General features: G+C 41.0%; 1 protein-coding gene across 2 annotated transcripts; it reads right to left on the bottom strand.

The window, feature by feature from the left end:
• Window positions 1–3,229: 3,229 nt before the first annotated feature.
• STK17B (serine/threonine kinase 17b) lies at window positions 3,230–18,329 on the bottom strand. 2 transcript variants are annotated; one of them, XM_084209021.1, is made up of 8 exons: window positions 18,284–18,329; window positions 16,071–16,229; window positions 12,242–12,454; window positions 10,439–10,583; window positions 10,050–10,176; window positions 9,124–9,172; window positions 7,588–7,767; window positions 3,230–5,807 (listed from the first exon to the last, which is right to left on the bottom strand). In XM_084209021.1, exons 2-8 carry the CDS (start codon window positions 16,190–16,192, stop codon window positions 5,525–5,527), a joined length of 1,119 nt encoding a protein of 372 aa, XP_084065147.1. In that variant the 5' UTR covers window positions 16,193–16,229; window positions 18,284–18,329; the 3' UTR covers window positions 3,230–5,524. The 2 variants fall into 2 exon arrangements, with proteins under 2 accessions (XP_084065147.1, XP_084065146.1); XM_084209020.1 differs by having other exon boundaries at window positions 16,071–16,232; window positions 18,284–18,327.
• Between the last annotated feature and the right edge of the window lie 3,005 nt (window positions 18,330–21,334).

Genomic DNA, 21,334 nt, shown 5'->3' with positions numbered 1-21,334 from the left:
GTTGAATAGTTTGTGAATTTTAAATGAGGTTTCTGGATGTTTTCACAGCCATATATGAAAGGTAGCACTACATTTTACAGCATTAACCTGATGAAAAATGCCTATGAATGAGCTCCAATTCAGGCTTGTAACCATCTTGTGAACTGCACACAGAGCAGTATGAGTCTAGATAGCAAGTTTTAACCATAAAAGCCCCTTTATTAAAATCCCACAGGCAAAGAACCACTAGGGTATTTCTGCTTTGTCCAGCTGCAGAAGGCTCAACATCACCTGCAATTCCCAGTGCATTTTCTAAATCCTAGCCAGCACCAAAGCCTGGTTTTGATTTCAAAATGAGAAATACCCCCATACTCAACCTAGCATAGGGAGATTCACACAAGCTCTGGTCTGTACTGGCTATGATATGGACCAGTCCAGCTGGAAACCATGCAAAGGATGCTCCCTGCTATTTTCAACTACCAGAACTACACCCATAGCAAGCAGTGGCACGTTCAGCACACACTGCCAGGCATGGGAGTCCTTTTGCTAGCATGTGACCTTTTGGGGTTTATTGTCTGATTAAGAAAGTGGAAATAGCATACCTGCTTGTACTCTTCAGAGGAAGAAAGAAACAGATTGCCAGTATGAGAAACATTATAAAGGAAATGCTTATACATGTAGTATTTTTCATTATCAGAAGAACTTTCTTCTTACAACAATAATAATACCTACCTTGCTGTTTATTCTCTACATGGGATACCAGATAAGAACATTCCTGTACCTGCTTTTAATTATTAAAAAGTTTCCTATTACTCTCATAGCACATTACTGACTGGTAGATGACTTGACAATTCAGCCTTGTAATATTACCACTAAATTCAGTAGACTTTCAACACTCTGATTCATTCTGTAGTTTGCTCATTTCTGTAATGCTGAGTGGATCAAGCAGTATTTTCAAGCCTGTCAGCTGCCAGGTTCTCAATGCCCAAGATGAACAGTTTCTGAAACAAACACAGTAATAGCACACTCATGTTCTGCCCCAATTTTACATATTTTTTCAAACTCAACTTGCCTCACTTGGCAAAAGCATAAGCCCAGCTGTCCTGGTAAGAAGAGGGTCAGTTATTACCATATAATGGCTTGGGTTGGGAGGGACCTTGCAGATCATGCAGTTCCTCTGCTATGGGCAGGGGCACTTTCCACTAGATTAGATTGCTCAGAGCCCTGTCTAACCTGGCCTTGAACACTTCTAGGGATGGGGCATTCACAGCTTTGATGAGCAACCGGTTCCAGTGCCTCAGGGCCCTCACTGTCAAGAATTTCTTCTCATTATCTAACTCTACTCTCAGTTTAAAGTCACTGTGATGCATTTCTCAAAGATATCCCCTCCTTTAAAATTTTTGAAAAAGCAGAAATTTCAAGTTGTCTCAAACCACCATTAAACAGAATAGTTCATTTTCCTGATATGTTAAAAATAGGCATCATTCCTGGTAAGAACTCTCACTGCAAGAAATGTAAATATTCAGATCATTTCTGAATTTAATGCTGCAACACCAAAGCAGCCACATGGACACACTGTTCCTTTCACTAAAAAGAAAGCCCATTTGTGCATTTCAAACAATGGAAAAGCTTTGTCAATGAAATGTGCCTTTGGAAGAAACACGCTACCCAGGCCACCAGGAGTTAACCCTCTCTTTTGAGTGCAATTCCCTTTCTAAAGCACACTTGTTTTGGGGTTTGTTGTTTTTTTTATTTCAGCCATCTACTCAAAAATGAAACAAATGTACCATTAATGCCCTAGGAAGTTAATATGTATAACAAAGATTGCATTTAAGTTGTCTCACACAGCCATTCAGAAAGGGCAGTAGAATTTAATATAAAAAGTATCACCTCATTAAGTACAGCAAGATATAACTAGATCATTACAAATAGGAACAGCAACATTTTCTACATAAACCCCAGACAAAACAGTTCCAGGAAGTGAGCTGCTAAGTTCATGATTCACTGGTAGTAGTCAGCACGGTTTCAGCAAGGGGAAGTCAGCCTTGAGCAACCCTCTGCAGTGAAATGACTGCCAGGAGCTGAAGGGAGAGCAGCAGGCACTGCCTGCCCAGACCTCTGACACTCTCCCAGAAGATCCTGGTTAATGATGATGGGCAGAGCATGCCCTCAGCAAGGCTGCAGGTGACATAAACTGGGAGTGGCTGATACACCTGCAGGTCCTGCTGCCATCCACAGGAACCTCTGCAGCCTGGAGAAACAGGCCGTGGAGGAAGAGTGCCATACACTGATACATCCTGGAGCCATCCAGTTGGAAAAACCCCTTTGCAGAGAAGGCCCTGGGCTCCTGGAGTTGAACAGGAGCCAGCAGTGTGTCCAGAGCAGGCTGATGGCATGGGCTGCACCAGCAGGGTGACAGAGGTGATCCTTCCCTTTTCGCTCACAGGAGCAGTGCCCAGTGTGAGACACACACACACACACACACACACACATATATAGCTGGGAGGCCAGCTAAAGGCCACAAAGGGATTCAGGGACTGCAGCACCTCTCTTACACGGAAAGGATGAGGCACAGGGATTGTTTAGCCAGAAGGATGCTCAGGGAGACTCCTATCAACACATACCATCATCTGACGTGGGGGTGCACAGAAGATGGAAGCCAGGCTCTCATCAGGGATGCCCAGTGACAGGACAAGAGGGAATGGCACACACTGGAACACATGAGCTTCCATCTGAGCACAAGAACATAGAGTTACTGTGAGGCTGGCTGAGAACTGCAGAGGTGGCCCGGGGAGACTGAGTGTCCTTCTTTGGAGACCCAATGCCATCTGGACATCGTTCTGGCCAGCAAGGCCTAGCTGGGATGGCTGGAGCAGAGGGCATGGACTTGCAGAGGTCCCTCCCTACCTCAACCAGCCTCTGATTCTGTGAATAAAAAAAAACATGGAAGTTTTGAAAAAATGGCAACTTTTTTTTTTTTTTTAATAGAAAAAGGTCATGAACTGCATAGAAGTATAACTTCAGTCATCTCAAAATGTTACTCAGCATTCATTCACACTTGGAAAGTCCCAGTAATATGAGAAGAAGCAAAACAGACTAACAGTTGCCTACAGAGCATGTATTTACATTCAACTGGAGTTAATTTGCACAACAATATTTTAAAATATGCACTTATCCAAACAAAGTCTAATTCAAGGTATATTTTAAGTATATATGAAATAATAAAGTCTTCAAAACTTAAATTCTTTGGATAAAACTATTTTTCAATTATTTAAAGATAAGTTGGTGCTAAAGTAGTAAGAAATGTAAACATCAGATACTATGATAAAAATCTTAAGGAATAATAGCTTTGTCATAAAGTGCTGGCATATGCTATCAGTTTTATTTTCCAGATGCTAAAAAACAGTTGTAATTTCAATTCAGAAATACTGCAGCAGAATTTTAAATTACAACAATTTTTTAAAAATTCTTTTTTACCTTTTTTACACTACTTTTTGGCATTTTCTTCTTTATCTTAAGTGAACTTTAACTTCTACATATGTATAGAATAATTTGTGTTTTAACGTACCCAGTTCAGACTGGAGTCCATGATGGTGGAAAAAAAATCAAAACTCAGGTAAGACTCCAACTGGGAAAAGCCAAGGACTTTGAAAAGTAAGGGTGTAAAGTACCTGAGCACAATCCAACAGCTGCCTCCTGCAAAGTAATTCTGCAATTATATATACAATCAGTACCACTGAAAAAAGCTCCATGAGAATCCACAGAGGAGACCTGATGTGGCTCACCCACACGCAGATATCAGAGCTTTGTCTCTGCTGAACAAACCTGTTACTTTATTTCACATGAAATTAAATCTTGGAGAACTGCTTCTGACAAACAGAAGCTGAAAAGTTTTACATGTCTTACACCTCAGTCTGCTTTCCACTCATCAACATGAGCATCCCCCCAAACCAAGACAACAGTCCTGAATCCCCCCATGCATTTTGGTGACACCTTACACTGAAATCTGTTTGGGAAAAACCTGCTCTTTCCTTGTGTGAAGAAAGGAAAAACATAACCTTTTACCACTCATCAGGTTGACCTCTGTCATATTTCAAAATGCCAATCTGCCCAACTAGTGACAAATCCACAGGCACACTTGAAAAAGGTTATCAGATTGTGGTATTTTATTACAGAAAACAAATCCAATTTAAAGACAATTAAATTTAAGCTTTGGGGAGTGGAAAATCTTGAAATATTTTGAAGTGGCATTTACTTTTAAACTATCTGTAAGAGTTTTAATAAAGTCACTGCCCAAAAAGGCCCACAGGCTCTGTTACGATTAAGGGGCTTATTTTATGAGTATTACTTTCAGGTTGTTAAGGCACAACTGGCATTTGCTTTAAGACAAAACTTGACACAGGCATTATTACCTCAGAGCCAGAAACAAGTGAAAGTGGAAGGCACAGAACTTTAAAAAATACCACTAACCAAACCAATTTTAAAGGCTTAAAACCATTATTAGGTAGTTTGCCTTGAAATACTAACACACTGCAGTCCATTTCTCAGAGCAGGCATGAAGCTGAGTAATTATGGGCAACACTAATTAACAGCAAGTTACACTTCTACATTAGAGGGGCACAGAGAAAAACTGTTAATTGCTGTTTCACTGGCAAAAATGGTTATTTTCAGGTTACTCTTAACTAGAGGCTTTGTGTTTTGGGGCTTGTTTGTATGGGGTTTTTTGGGGGGGGATTGTTTTGGAGTTTTTTTTTTTAAGATAAGGAAAAATAAATACAGGTAGATTATACTATTTCAGAGGTTTGATCAAAGCCAACCACCAAGTTCAAATGTTCAAATCAACATAGGAACCTCATCTTCCAATGTAATTTATGGTAAGAAGCCAAGGACCATAAGCACAAGGACTGACAATCTACCTGTTTTCTATGCTAAGTGTTGCAGAGATCCAACACAGCATAACCACACAGAATATGCATGATAATGCCCAAATAGACCAGATCCATAAGGCAGAACTACACTAGTGATCCTAGAGGTAAAACAGGTTTCCAAATGGCCCCAAGAGCTGCATCATAGTCCCAAAACACACCAAATTTAGCCTCTATTCAAAGTGGTGAGAATGTTAGCAAGCAACTCCAGTAAACCAGCAAGATTCAGCTTCCCTGCTTCCCTTCCCAATCTCATACTAAAAGAAAAGGTAGTCCTAAAAGCATGCATGTGTTCAACCAATGTTTGGCAAAGGCTATGCTTAAACTCATTTGCAGGTTTCAGTTTCTTCACTCTAGTACCATCTTTTGACTAGAACTTGAAAAGTGCAAAAATATTATATCTTCTTAAAAAAAATAATTCATTTTATTGGCGCAACGACTCCAATTCCTCAGGAGTTAAATCCACTGCCAGCAATGGACAGAAAAGGAGGCACCAGCATAAAAGAATCAAAGTGCATTTCCAGCATGCCAATGCTGCACGAATTGGCAAGCCAGAACCTTTTTTTCACCACTGGAACAGATTATGCTGAATTCATTCCATGAAAAGTCTATGTTCTACATTAGCACACAAAGTCTGTCATGAAGTCCTGGGGATACTGCAACGAGTCGTCGAAGCGGAAGCGTTTGGAGAGCGTACTGCTGTCCTCTGGGATGTTCTCCTTGTCCTCCTTGTCACTGCAGCTCCCATTGCAGCTGGATTTTACACTCCACTCTTCTGAGCACTTGGCCGAGAGTCCTGGCAGCTGAGAGGAGCAGCAGATCTCTTCAGGGCTGCACAGGAGTGTGAACTCCCCTTGCTGCAACCACGAATGGGACAGACAGTCTGCTGCAGTGGGCCTGTCCCTTCGGAGGGAGAAAGGGAAAGGTGTGCTTGAGTTAATTCCACCAATACTAAAAAACTAAAATAGTTCTGATGCCAAAATCCTGAGCAAAATTGACATTGAAGAGTCAATATTGGTGTGTTTTCACCCTTACCTCAGCTGCTACAAAATAGAGTTAAGTATTGAATACATGCATCTAAATTTAGTTGATTGTTTAACCTAAAGCTGGTAAGCTTTCATCAGAACATGGAACGTGGTCCCTTGGAATGTTTTCAACATGCAACACATAAATGGGCACTTGCTTGTATTTTTAAAGTAATATGTTTTATACAGACCATAAACAGTGAGGCTCATGAATATTCAGTCATTATGCTTTCAGGGATAGCCAAGTTAACAGGATGTCATCAACTCTGACATTTTCTAGTGTTTTACTCTTGTGATTCATCTGGCATAAACATTTTCAAAATGTAGATCCTACCAAACAAACCAGACTTAGAAAACTGCTCCTCTGGATAACCTAGTACTGTGCTACTACAAGTTTTAATTGTGTTCTGCATTGTTAACTTCCACAGAACTTGCCAGAAAACTGGCTCCAAGACAGCAGAGCCCACTACTTGTCCCTAACACCACCAGAACACAGGAATATTTTTCAGTCAGAAAAGTGTAACTTTACAGAGTTGACTCTCTGAGAACAGACTTGTCTTCTTAGAATTCAAGGAGGGATAGTCATCAAGAGCTGGAATGGGAATATAAAAAAGCCACCTTATTGAGTATATAATGAAGACTCTTGAGATGCCCAGGAGAAAATGAGAAGTAATTGTGACAGAATGTTAAATATCCCACAGGTCCACACTAAGAGTTATCAAAGCAGGTTCTTCATCACTGATTCCTTTTTTCTAGCTGCTCCACAAACATGAAAGACAAGATTCCCTCACGATACTGGGGTTTTGCGAATCATTTCAGATCGTGACAAACCATGCATGTGAGGTGTTAGGACAGGAAGGACTCTTCAGATGTGACTTTATACGGAGTCCTTATTGCCTCAGAGCAGCCACTTCCCAGGAATCACCTCCCATCCTCTCCTCCTGTCCAAGAGCCTCTCTCAGCCAGGCAGGCTCACTCCTGCCTGCTGGAGGCTCTCTGAAGATGACAAGGATTACTGTCTCACCACAGGTGACCATATCCAGCACTGCAATCAATAATACCTGACCAGCTCACTTTTCAAAGTTCAGCTTCTTTGCAAGGTCTTGATTAGAGTCTGAACTCCCAAAGAATGCAGAGTTAAGGGAGTGTGCCTGGATTGAGATAACCTTTAGAAGACTGAACAAGGTGAGACACTGCCAAGTATAAAAATATGGTAAGAGAGGTATTTAAGTAAAAAGATAAAGGTGAGTCAGGAAACAAGAAAGCACTGCAACGAGGTTGCATTGCCTTTCCAAACTACAATAATTATAGAAAAGAATGTGGCCTTTCTAGAGCATACTTTAATAAAATCTGATAATAATCTGTCATCTGACATCTCAAACAAAAAAAAAAAAACCCTCAAAGAACAAGCTTCACTAATAATAACATTATCTATAAAAATAATATCTGACAATTTTAGCCAGACATTGAATCCAAAATTCTTCTCACACATTATGGAAAAGCATAAACCTGCACTTTAAAATATCCAGCCGAAAATACCAGTGCATTGTGAAATATCCAACTGATCTTATCAGTGACATTAAGCACATAAATTAACATTCACTTTTTCTAGGATTTAGGAAATTTAGGATTCTTGCCTGAAGGAGTTTGCTACTTACTCAGGATTTTTTATGAGAAGTTTTTGAATGAAGTCTTTTGCGGGCTGTGAAACTGATGAAAATGTTTCTTCTGAATAATCCACATTAACTTGAGATATATTAAGGTAAGTTTCTTGAATATCAGCTCCCACAAATGGAGATTCTTGTGTCAGCAGCATGTATGAGATGACACCGATGTTCCTGAGGTAAGAACACAATGTATAAATCTACTACAGACCAGAATGTATAAACCTACTGGAGAATCTAAATGATATACCCTGCATATTTACTGTGCTGCAAATCCTGGCATATCCCACTCTCAGAATTACAGCCAACATGTTACACCTCAATTTTATGTAATTCAAACATGACTGCACGTACACACATAAGGAAAGATATGTGTGTATATATCTCAGTGAAGAGATTTTTGAAAACTCTTTACCTTCAATAGCCCCTTTTCTTCCTACTGAGATTGTTAGGAAGAGGAAATACCACTTTTACACAGCCCACTCTTGGGACATGTGGCAATTCTGGATGACAGAGCTGCAAAAGAAGACTTGCTAATCTACATGCAAATAAAACCCATCTTTCACTGCAGTTCTGGATAAGAGAGCAAAGATTTAATCAACCTCTCTGTACATTTGACATCTGAGTTGTGTTACAATCTCTTCTAGCTGAGATGTTTCTCCCAAGAACATCAACATGAGTACCACAGATCATGCAATCTATTGTAAATCTTAAGATGGTTTCTTGACGCATGATAAAAACATTTTTGTGATCTGACAGATCAGAATTTAGTACCCATTACAGTGTGGAAACATGCAGCTACTGGGTTTGTCATGGAGCACAGCATCAATACAGGTTTTCTTATGTCTTCCCCCAAAAGCAGGCAAATAATATGTGATGAAAAAAACATTAATTAACAGATTTAGTTACTACTACAAGTTGAGGATTTCAAAGGAGCAACTAGCAACTTTTAAGAGTGAATATTACTTAAGATGCTTAAGATTTTATGTTTTAAAGGAAACATTTCAAAGCTAGTCTTTAACATAGCACATAAAATTAAAACGCCACAAAAAACTGTGGGTCAGTTCAAGGTACTTGTCATTCTTTATGATTCACTCTGCAGATATTTCTCTAAAATAAAAAGTAGGAAGTTTACATCCTTCTTATAATTTGTATAAAAAATTCTTTAACGATGTAAAAGTGGGGAGGGAAGTGTCCTCGAGTAGCTAATACCCAAAGCATGTCACCCAGGAGTAAGTAATACCTGAAGTATGCTATCCAGCCACTGTTATTAGTCCCTCAGAACAAACACCTATCCTCCACAGGCTCAGAAGCTACCTGCATTTCCCACTACGTGTGCAACAGATCCATAAACTCCTGTCAGCCCTGAGTTATATCCTCAGGGCTTCATCCCCTGCCATCCCTCCCCTCCCTCTTTCAGCCAGCCCACCACAACAGAAGGGGATTCTTCAATGCCAGATGAAACTGCATCAGGCCCTTGGATTGTTAAGGGGCCCCACCAAACCCCAGTAAAATGAAGATCAAACTTACCACATGTCTGTAGCTGTGGTAATAGGATCATAGTTCAAGATTTCTGGAGCTTAAGAGATGGGAAAAGAAAAATGCTTCAATAAATATCTTATTCAAATGGCCTTGATTCATACATTACATTTCTGGCATTCTTTTTCCAACCATTATTATGAGACTCAACATGTAGTTTCAATAATTAGATTTATTATTTCCAAGCCACAAAGTGGCAAAAAGTTATTTCTATTTGCCTAGACATGGATGTTTACTTGGTTGACACCAAAGTGGCACTACATGGCCTGAACTTTATCCAAGTTTCAAGATGTGTTCTAATCAGATGCATGCACATACATTTTTCTCCTAAGAAGTTCTGAATTATACAGCTTTTTAATGGGAACGTATAGAGCATTCAGCATGTTAAAGCTGCAACACAAGATGACCAAGCCAATTTTAGGATCAGTGGCTGTTAGCATAGGCTAGGTAGCAATTTATTCACTGCAAAATGAAGTGCTCTTAACACTAAGTGTTGGCAAACCATGAAGAAAACTTGTCCCTCAGAGAGGGACAAGTGTTAACAGCAATCTTTCCCTTTCCACCAAATATTTTAATCTCATTAAATCATCATATTGATTAACATTAAAGATGTTACATTAATTCAAAGAACATTTCTTTGTGCATGCTAATGTTGTATTTCAAGTCTAATTAGAACAATTTAACAGCCCATAACACAGTAAATACTACAGCATAAAATTGAGAGCTGCACTTATTGATATAATTCAGGATTTTTTGGTGCAAATATTTGTTGACTACTCTTAAAAAAGAACAGCTCAAGCATGTTGCCTTGTCCTGTGGTGCTCTTTATCAGCTTGTAAGTTGCTCAGTGTGCTCCATGAACTGTTCCTGTTTCCTGGAAAGCCCACATGAGAGGCTGTGAAGCAGCCCTTCCATACCAAGATACTCCGTGGTTCCCATGATCTGCCGCAGTTCACTGGAATTCTCAAGCTTCCGGGACATCCCAAAATCTACTATTTTTACATCACCAAGAGGATTGATGCTGCTCAGCAAAATATTTTGAGGCTAGAATAGAAAAAATTGCATTCCTAATTAATAAAATACAATCTAAAAAGGAAGCCCAATGTACTAAATGACACTTCAGCTTCTATTATGAAATACTTATGGCTAAATGTTATTTAAAAATATTTAATCTCTATCCTTTTAATCTCATTTTAATATAATTTAATCTCCTTCTCCTCATCTTTTAAATGTATTTAACAAATTACTTTGATGAACAGAATAAATTGAAGATAAAGTGCAAAAACAAAGTCTGCTGCAGCCTCACCTTTAAATCAAGATGAACAATATTGTTTTCATGCAAGCAGCAAAGTCCTTCAAGTATTTGCCTTATAAGCCTTACAATATCCCTTTCACTAATTCTTTCATCCAAATCTGGGACACACAAGTCAAATATTTCTCCTCCAGCAGCACTGAAACACATTGAAGAATATCTTGTATTAAGTTTACATTTTGAAACTTAAGCAAGGAAAAATGTTTTTAATAGCACATATTTATCTAACATATATCTGTAATACCAGAGAGGCTGGGAATATTTTTCTTTTTACACGTTTACACTGAAACACTTAATATAAACACTTAGAAAAGGGGAAAAAAACGTGATGATGCTTTTTCTTTCCTTATAGCCTGAAACAGCAGTTGAGACAGCAAAAAACACTTGGACCTCATAATGCTCTGGTCCCCTCAAGCAAGCAGGAAGATGCCTTCCAGAAGCTGAGTTCTATCATCAGTCCCTAATCAAAGAAGCCTTTCTTTTCAAGTCAAATCTAAAATGTCTTCCATGAGACCAGTTCATAAATAATTCAGAGCAGTGTAAAGCAGCATGGAAATATCTGTGCTCCTGTGGTTTATGAGTTATTCCTACACTTGGCTGCAGTGTCAGCTGCCTCCTTTCAGGCTGGGTTTGAGATCATTACTCAGCCTGCTCCGAGTGCCTCAAGTCACTCTCTCAAGGATGAAGGGCTTCCTCAAAACTACAAATCACTGAGCCTAAACTTCATTGCTAAGTTTACCAAACTCTCTAAAATGAGAGTCTAGTAAAGAGTCAGATAATGGACAAAATGCATGAAACACAGTCACAAACCTGCTGAGATTATGGGAGGTGCCAGTAATGCCTCCCCCCTGGGTGACCTTATGGCAACATGGACATGACAGGGAGGGCAGAAGATGCCATGGATTTCAACTCTCACAAGGTTTTCAGCACTGGCTCCCACAGTATTGCTGTACTCAAGTTACATTATGGTCTGGATGGGTGGGCACCCCCATGGGTAAAGAGCTGAAAGCTCTGCAGGAAAGGATTTGCAAAAAAAAGCCTTAGAACAAATGATATGTGGGGGGTCATCTAGTTCCAAGGAAAAAAAAGCTTTTACAGATAGAATCTAGCAAAATGCCTTCAAATTTTCCAAAGACTATATCATGGTGTACAGAGGCCACCATCAACAGCACTTCAAATACTTTGTACGTGAAACTTAAAGCTTAGAAAGAATTCATTTCATAGGCTGTATTTTTGTTCCTTACATTCCACACAAAAATTTACACATACAACAAATAGAATACAATGCAAATTCAATTCCCAAATTAAACTTATTTTCAGAGCTAATAAGAAGCTTTAGGAACATCTGTAAAAAATATGGGAGTTTTTTAGGAAACTGTTCCAAAAGTCAATTTTAAAACAGCAAAACCATTAAAATTAGGAGCTCAAAACAAACAGAGTAACTGTAAGTCTCCAGTCACCAAAAAAATGTCAAGTGCTAACTTGAAGTTCACAGGCAAAAATGTGCTCAACCTCTTTGAAATCTGTGTACTTGGAATCAGTGACACTTTTTTTTGTGATTTAAGTTGCATCAAAGCACTCAGGACCTTCTACAGTATTCCAAGAATATTATTTCCAGTCAGCCTGCCTGAAATATCCTTAAAGGAAAAGTATAAAGTATATACAATGAAAGATTAGCATCATGTATACAGGGTACTGTTGCAATTCTTCTGGGTATTCAGGCAACTCATGCAAAAAATTAATATATTGAAAGATGTTTTCCTACAAACATGGAACATGTGATGAAGGCATACTTACTATTCCAACACTAAGATGATTTCATTTGCTGTTTCATAGACTTCATGCAGATTAACTATGCGAGGATTGGACTTCATTAATTCAAGGACAGCAATTTCATGCACAATCTCTGCTTTGCAGTCTTGACCTCTTCTCCTTTTCTTTAAAAATTTAGCTGCGTACTCTTGGCCTGTGGATTTAGCTACACATTTTCTAACCACAGCACATCTTCCTCTACGAAATAAAAGGGAAAACATTGAGATGCAGGAAATCAAAAGTGCATAAATTAACATTAGAAATAAGAAAACCCAGCAAATAATGGCAAACAAACAAAAAATGTATTGGGAAATGCCATGCCTGGCCTGCTCTTACACTGTTTTCTGAACATTCACTTGCAGGCTCTGTAGAAGGATACTATGCTGGATGAAGCTCTGGTGAGATCCAGGAAAATTCCCTTTATACAGCCTAGCTAAACATTAAATCAGAGTATCAGGTTACAGGGACATTCTCATGGTCAGGACAGAATAATTTGGTTGGAAAGGACTTCTAGAAGTCCCTAAAAACCTCCTGCTTAAAGCAAGGCTGGCCATGAGGTCTTACCAGACTACCCAGAGCTCTATTCAGGTTGGCAAGATATTAAAAAACCCTCAACCTCATTAAAACACCTACAGGACAATAAAAAAAAGCAAACCTTTATGAAATGCAGAGAATGAACAGGAAAAATAAAGCACATTTAAATGCATGGGTGGGGCGGGAGGCTTTAAGTGAAAAAAAATTTGGTCATAAAGAGAATTTCCTTCCACAAACCATACAGTACTGCAACAAAAATCCCAGGTATCTGCAAAATGTTTCAAAACATCTTAATAGAAAAGCACCCACCACTTAGCATTCTCTTCCTCAATTACAGTTAGACAAAGTGTGTCGCTTTATTTCCTAGCCAACTGTTTAGGTATGGAAACAAAAACATATTTTGGCGAAGAAATGTTTTTAGAAGAAAACCACATACTGTAGTTAAATCCCCAAGCTGATCTTTGAAAAAGTTAGGAGGAAAAAACTGCAGTTTTTAAAGCCAAGTTATAAACACATAAAAAAAAAAATTCATAGTTACTAATATTGTACTCCCAGAAATGCCTGGTTGCATGCAAAGTGTTTTCAAATTGTAAAGAGAAACCTTATTTACAAAAAATGTGTTTATTTAAAGAAACCTTATTTACAAAAAAACAATGTGAACAGCTGCAATAAACTGAGTAAAGTTCTAAAAACAGTATCAAGCTATGTACAAAGTACACAACCTACGTTTATCTCTTCAAAATAAGCCTGTCCACATGTATTTTTTGTTACTGCAGCATACTAAGGACAAACATAATGAAACAGCTCAGAATGAGCTACCTAAACTGTGTTCTTTAAACTAAATTAAATTCTTTAGTAGAAAATACCACATTGCCTTGCAGGCTTTGCCTTTTTTTCTGGTGCAAAAATCCCAGTGCTTAAAAGGAACATTTCTTAAAAAAAAAAAGTATTAAAAAAAAAATCTAGACTTTGGTATTTAATCAAAACAGGGATGAGCATTGCATGCAAAAAATCATTTTCATTTCCAAATAACTGCACACATGTGCCTAAATTATTAACTATTTAAAGATGACTTTGAATCATACTGCTGTAACTTGAAAAAAAATTCAGCAAAACAGGCCTTCTGTCATCATTTCTTTCAACATCAGTTAGTTGTAGATTTTCTTGATGCAGGCACACTCTCTACCTCAGCAACTATTTGTAAGCCTGAAACAGCCACGTTCCTTCCCAATTGTTAAGCCAGCTTATTATTGCAGAGCATTTGAAGTAACTGAGCTCAATTTCATAATATGCACAAGTTGGAAACACTTCCCCTTCCAGCTCACATTCTCTTTTTAGCATCACATCAGCCCTGCCAGCCACCAAAGTGTCTCTAAAATTAACAAAGGGGAACCAGTTCAGTTTCATGAGAACAGCACGATCTTCCCCAGTAGTTCTGGCACATTTTCCTTCTGGTTCCTGTGGGTTTAACAACTCTGAAGGGTCAGTGATACCTCCAGATTTGAGATGTAAGCATTTCCACTTGTTTATTAGTAGAGTGCCAATTAAGGAAAAAAATTAGGCAAAAAATAAGACCAAAAAGTCTTTTAGAGCTGTGGAAATTGCTCCAGGAACACAGAAAAGTCAGCTCAGAAGCGCTGCACTGACGCAAGAGAAGCAGTTCCCCACTCCTTGCCTGAGTAACCATCCCCCCTCACAGCCCAGCTCCACAAGAAAAACTGATTTCAGGATGTTTTCATATCTCAGCTCAGAAACCACAGAAATTTAACTACTTCAAAAGAAGCCAAGCCATGCACACACCAGGGACAGAACTACTTAACCCACTAAATAGAACCTAACCTGCCAGCTTTGTGAGTCAGTGTCTTAAATACCAAAGGACCCAACAGATAAGGGTGTGGGAGGAAGAAATGGCGTTTGGGAAGCTTAGGCAGAGAACAAGAGAATTATTTACCACATAATCTCAACAGGAAAAAGAAAATTGCAAGTGAAAATTAAAGCATATTAATCATTTAGAGAGGTTACAAAGAAAAGATGGATTTTACATCACTTAAAAAGCATTTACACACTTAAAAACATAAAAAATACACATGTAGTTAGGCTAGGAGAAATCACAAATATGTTTGTAAAAGAGAGTCCTGCTTCAGTTTTCTTTGCATTTTGGCACGTAGTTTGTTATGCCTGGTTTTGCATGCATAGAAAAAATTAAAAACTCTGTTCTGGAATTCACACAAAATCTACACTTTTGTTTGCTTTAGATATCATCTCACAAGTATGTAGAGTCTGAAAATCCAGCGTTGGAACAATACCTGAGTTTAGAGGGTGCTGCATATAAACTGCTTCTGTAGAGCTTAGAATTCAAAAGCAGAGCTGACAAAAGTTAAGAAAAGAAGAAAGTTATGGGCTGCAATGTGCACTTCTATAAAAGTGTACCAGATAAAAAGCACATGCTAGAAAAAGAGAAAAAAAACCCCAAGAGAACAATGAAGGCTGAGGAGCTCACACACCACATGCAGAAGAGCATCTCTGCTGACAAAAGGAGCTGCAGGTGTAAAGGATCCTTATGGAGCACAAGGCACAGCTGTGAGACTGACCTGGCACACTTCTGTTTGGGGAGCTTGGAAACATGATCACAGCATCATGCTTGCATGGCTTTACACCCAATTCACTGAGTATTCTCAAGGTATGAATTAACCCAGTGATTCCAAAACACACATTCACTTGTATGTCTGAAACAGTGTCATAAACACCAAGGGTTTGGGTGCTTTGTTGTTTTATTTCCTACTTTACTGTTACAAACAAGAGCAAGGGAAGCAGGCTGCAAAACTGCTCTGAAACAGCAGCTTGTTTGAAGATCAGTCTAACTGCCTGAGGCTGGGAAGGGGAGAGAAAAGGTCTTTGTTTTCTGGGTTTCAGAACACTCACCTAAACACCTGGAACAGCCAACTCAAAATCCTCATTCTTTTTCTTACAGTATCACCCTATGTCATCTCTTGTTTAGGCCATGCCCCAGCACTCTGTATGGCAGGGAAAGGAAGATAATCCCAAATCTACATGCTTAGGAAAACCCTCCAGATCTCTCTGACATGGAATAGGCTGGCAGCTTATGCCTCACTGTCCCTTTACCTGGTCCCTAAAGAACCCACTATGATGCAAAGAAGGGGAAGGAGGAGGGCACACTTCATTCTCCATTTACTACCATAAAGGTTTGCTTCATTGTACAGAAAATTTTCTTGCAGCAGAAATTCCTCTGCTCAAATAAAATAAATAGGAATAATCTTACCTTCCTAGCTCTTTTGATTCAAGCATATAAAAATTGTAGAAGTTATCTGTCTTGATTGGTGTGTGCAGAGATGTGGCCAACAAGCCAGAAAGGCTTTTATTCTCCAGCTTTCTCCTCGACATGGTCAGGAGCAGCAGGTGTCTCTCTTATACCAGCCACCTGCTGAAGCAAAACAATTAAGAGTTTTAGAAATTCCATAGCTACAGCACAGGAAAATATACAGATATTGTGAGTTTAGGGCTATAAAACTAGAATAGCCGGAACTTTGTTCAGCAGCAGCCTAAAAACAACACATTTAATCACTGTAAAAATAAAACCTGAAAGGAATACCAATCAAGACATGCTAATTGAATAATGTAAACACTCCAGATAAGTTGGGGGTTTTGTTCTCCCTGGAGCATATCCATAAGATACTAGGGATAAGCTTTAGTTCTAATAAAAATGCTAATAGCTACTTAACTATTAATGAGATGAACCTTTTCTTAATCTTTCTGAAACTCTTCTCTGGATTCTGGGTAAGTTCCACACTTCCTTTAAGTTTACACTTTTAACACATATTTGTTCCTGGGGGAATTTACCAAAACTCCTTCCTGTTTGTTAACTGCAACACAGCAGGAATAGGTAACAACAGGACAAAGTGGGGTTCTTTTCCCAGTGGGAATATTCTCATTTGTTATAAGGCTTACTCATAGCTCCTCCAAGTTTCCTTTTTAAGGCTGAGTTAATTGTCAGAGAGAAGCATGAATGGACAAGGTCCTCTTTGCAAGTTCAGATCATTTAGAATCAAATGATGTAGTAATCCTGATTAAATTACCTTAATAAACCAGTAGAACAGCACATTATGAAGATACACCCACCCACAGCATTTCTACTACAGTGGAAAAAAAAAAAAACAACAAAACCAAACCAAATAAAAACACTGGGGTTTGGTGTTCACATTTACAGGCCTGAAGCATCTCTTCAGGTGAAATGCAAAAGCAAGGCAGAAAAAGGTTACTGAAGGATACCAGAAGTAGTAATTGATGTTAAAGAGCAGGTTTACCTTTATTAGTGGAAAAAAAAAAAAAAGGCAAATTGCAATTCAGAGACAGAAAGCAAGCTCACAAAAATACACTTGCAGATTAAATTAGTGAAATGCACTGTCAGACACTTCTGGGGGAGCACTCGAACTAGTTATGATCCAAATGTAAACCAGTACCCATCCAGCATTGTTCACATTCCCATGTGGGATAGAACATGGATATTCATATTAGAACTATTTTGGATTCAACTCATTGTACATAATTTAGCAGGAAAAAGACACAAACTACAGAGTTTAAAAATATCTTCAAAGTATCATCTGATATGCAGGAAATAGCTTCTTTAAGAAATTATGAGAAGGTCACAATACAATCTAATACACAAGTCGTTGACTCACTCTGTAATAAGCAAGCATTCCCTCTCTCCCCATTATATGACAGTTTACCATTTAAGAGGATGATTTTGATGTCTGAAATTTTACATGACCCTCCTTAGGGCTGTGCTCACTCGGTAACTAACTCCTCAACTGTATCTTCTTCCTGCTGTACTTCAGCAGAAAACCATTTGTGTTTGATAACTGGCCTCACCTATTGAGAGGTTACCATTATCAAATTTATTACCATTATCGACCTTATTACATAAGCTTTCATTGTACATGATCATTCGTACACAGCAATTATTAAGGAGAACAACTCCCGCCTCACGTTGCCTCAACGTTGTTTCTCTGGCAAGACACCACATCTCCTTTTTTAGCTCAGTATCATCAAGAATAGAGAACAACACATACCTATAGCAGGCAGAAACCCACCCAGGAAAATGAGATCAACCAGCCATGGGGGAAAAAAGGCTTCCCACTAAACTAGGGAAGTTTACCGGAAAAAAAAGTCAGCTCCTTTAACCTTTTCTAAAGACGTCGAGTCCTTGGTCCGGGCCGGGAAGATGTCTGGCAGCGAAGCACCACGGAGTGTGGCAGCGGCCGCCGGGACCCGGCCTGGCCCCCGCGGGACAGCCCCGACTCCCCTCACGGGCACCCCCGCGCTGCCGCCGACACGACCCGGCACCGGCCGGGGAGGCAGCGCGGCGCTTCCACCGCGCCCAGCCAGCAGAGCAGCACAGCACAGCAGCCCCCCGGCCGGGCACACTCACCCCCTGGCCGGGCACATTCCCCGCTCTCCCCGGCCGGGCACACTCACCGCCGCCCGCCGTCCCACACGGCTCCGCCGCCGCCCTCTCGCCGCCTCTCAGCGTTTGAAAGGCGCGAGCCGAGGCGAGCGGCCGATCCAGCAGCGCGAGTACCAGGCCCCGCCCACCCGGCAGACCAGCCAATCCGCGCCCAGCCACGGCGCCCAGAGGCCCAGCGATTGGCGGGCAGCGCCCCCTGCCGGCTGCCCAGCCCCCAGCAGCAGGTGCGGCCGCCCGCGTTGCGGGCCCGGTCCGGCCGTGAGGGAGCCGGGGGTGCCGGGGCTCGGGGCGCTGCGGGGCGGCCGCTCCTGTCCGCACTTCCCCGGGTGCGCGGAGCCGGCGCTTTGGCCCACAAGGCACCGATGACGCGTCCCGGTCCCGCTGCTGTGGCAGCGAAACCCCGCAGCGAAAGGTTCTCGGTGTGTCCGCTGCATCCCCGAGCGCTGGAGCAGCGGGGCACGGCCGAAGCAGCGGAGCAGGTGCGCGGGCAGGTCCCGGTGCAGGACGCCGCCCCGTTCATCCCCCGCGGTGGGGAGCCGGGGACGTGAGCCGCGCCCGCAGCGCTTCCGCTCCGTCCTGGTGCGGGACGTGGCGGGGGAAAGCCGCGGCCGCGGGGACAGAGCCGGAGCCGCGGGGACAGAGGCGCCGTGCGGGCCCCGCCGCCGCTGTGCGAGTGACGCAGCCGCGAAGGCTCCGAGACCGCAGCACCGGCCCCGTCCAGTTAGAAAGCGAGCCGTAAACCAGCTCTCACCGAGAGCTGCCGGGAACAGAGCGCTTTCAGTCCTCCGCTATAAGCCCACGGCTCGCACGGAGCATGTTTGACAATCTCTTAGTCATGCATGCAAGTGGAAACAGGGTCTTCAGAGCCTCGTGAGAAGCCCACAGGAAAAAATAAAAGTTAAAAGACTCCAACCTGTGGTTTCAAAGACTCAAAATAGCCTAAAGCATGGTTCAGAAATAAGTTGAAGTCAGAAAGAGTTGTAAAATAGTTGCAATTTGTTTGTCAAATTGATTTCCTCTGAAGCAATCCAACGAGCAAGAAATTTGCAAACATCCGTTTTATAATACATTTGTCATGAAGGCAGTAATGCAGCATAAGAGTTCAAGAGCTGTGTATTTAATTTCAGCAGTGCACCATTAGAGTTACTGGGTTAATTCTGTTTGTGCCATGGCACTGCCAGTGAAATGGGTAATTGCTGTGTTTATTACAGTGCCTAAGTCATGCAGTCACAGCAAGGCTTGCATTAAGAAGAAAGTCACATAAATGAAGATAAGAAAGCAGAAAGTATTCTTGAAGAGTCTAGAATATGTCACACCATGTAGCTGGCACGCTGAGGTACCTACTGAAAATATGTAACTCCTGCTTGTTCCAACTTCCATCTGGCTTTTTAGGACTTTGAGCTGTGGATATTTTTGACAAAAGCAGTCCAAAATCTTTACTGTCTCCCACAGAGTTCCACCATCTCTGCAGGGTTCCAGATCATACCCTTCCTTGATTATAACATGATTTCAAATACATCTGTCAAATAAAAATACAACATGTGGACAGGATTGGTTTTGTTGAGAAGTGCTCTTTGTGCAGTATGAAAAGCAGGCAGCATTCCAAACATACCAAATGAGCCACAGAGTAAATTTAAATGATGCCCACAATTAAGATGTTTTAGGTTATTATAGCACGTGGTGCCAAGAAGTAAATGACAGTGCTTATGTTTGTCTCCTTAGCTGCTTTTTTGTCTTTACTGATGCTCTTCAGGATTTGCTCTACTCCCTCTTTAAGTTTTGAAAACCAAGTAAATACCAAAAATGCTTCATGACATGTATGTTATTGTACTCTTGGTTATCTGTTTCTATAATGCCATGGAAACATGAATGGCACTTAGAGAAGGGTATAATTGACAGGACTCCACCCTGAGGACTTTGGAATTTTACTTAGATACACCGCAACTGAGAAGGACAAACAAAGGTGGAGGAGGGGGAATGGGTAGGCTGAAGGTCACAACAGTACAGGATCACAAACTATTATTATTCCTAATGCATACACCTGGTCTGTGGGATAATTAAAAAGCAGCAATTAAAGGTGTTAGCTTCATAACTCCATTCTTAGCGACTTCTTCTCTGGCTTACCTTGATTATCGATCCATTACAAAGCTGGCTCTCTTCAGCCTGTGGAGGCTTTCACCAAAATAATTTCCATGTGATCAGCAGCCACTTAGCACAGCTGCCATGCACAGCCCCCGGTGATCAGAGGCACAGGTGTTCTAGGCAGCCAGCCTTGTGAACAAAGCTCTGCTCCCTCAAGGAATGCTGGTTTCAGCACAGGTCTGTCACAGGCTGATGCTGTCTAAAGAGATGGCAGCCTACTCTTCTCAGCAGGGAACTGTGTCACTGAGTGGGGACAAGCACACGCCATTAAGACAGCTGTAAGCTGAGAGTGTCTGAGCCTTCTCTAGCTTGTTTGTATTTAATATAGGTCATTTAAAAAAAATCTGATTCTCCTGTGCTAAAATCTCTGCACCATGTTCTCACAGAAGGCAATGCTCAGTGCAGTGGGAAATCTCTGGATTCCCCCCAGGCACTGCTTCCACAGCTGCCTCAGTGTCACCCAGCAGAGCTCCAGGCCAACTGCAGTGTTTACACCCAGGGAAAGTGAGTGATTGTGCACTACGTGGCATCAGTTATCAGTGACCCGGATGAAAATACCTCATGAGTCTGACATCAAGAATGACAACAGAGAACAGATTCTGAAAGGGCTCCAGTCCCAAAGCCTCGCCTCTTCCCACAGCAGCTCTCCTTTAATGACTCGGGTAGCTTGCACCACGTCTCAAGTAGCAGCAAGAGAATGCAAAATCACCTTCTAGAAAAAGTTTTTAAAAAATGGAAATATCCCTTCACTATCAGATTCTTCAAACAATTTGTGTAACACACAGGAGAAGTGGCAAGTTGCCATTTAACCATTCTCCTTGGGTTGTGTTGTGGTGGGGAGAACCCTTGCCTAAGAGCTGATTAAAGACCAGTTTCTCTCACTCTAACCCCTACCATCTCTTCAAAAAGTAGAAGGAAAT

This window comes from Fringilla coelebs (assembly GCF_963513975.1).
Source record: "Fringilla coelebs genome assembly, chromosome: 7".
NCBI classification, from domain to species: domain Eukaryota; kingdom Metazoa; phylum Chordata; class Aves; order Passeriformes; family Fringillidae; genus Fringilla; species Fringilla coelebs.
The sequence above is the reverse complement of the archived record's forward strand: the minus strand, read 5'-3'. Positions and strand labels throughout refer to the sequence as shown.

Bases quoted from the DNA above. Each gene is read 5' to 3' on its own strand.
- STK17B (XM_084209021.1), bottom strand. From the start codon at position 16,192: ATGTCGAGGAGAAAGCTGGAGAATAAAAGCCTTTCTGGCTTGTTGGCC. The intron at 9,173-10,049 runs GTATGGAAGGGC...CCATCTCTTAAG, and splicing joins GGGAACCACGGAGTATCTTG to CTCCAGAAATCTTGAACTAT. The intron at 7,768-9,123 runs GTAAGTTTGATC...TTCTTACCTCAG, and splicing joins ACCACAGCTACAGACATGTG to GAACATCGGTGTCATCTCAT.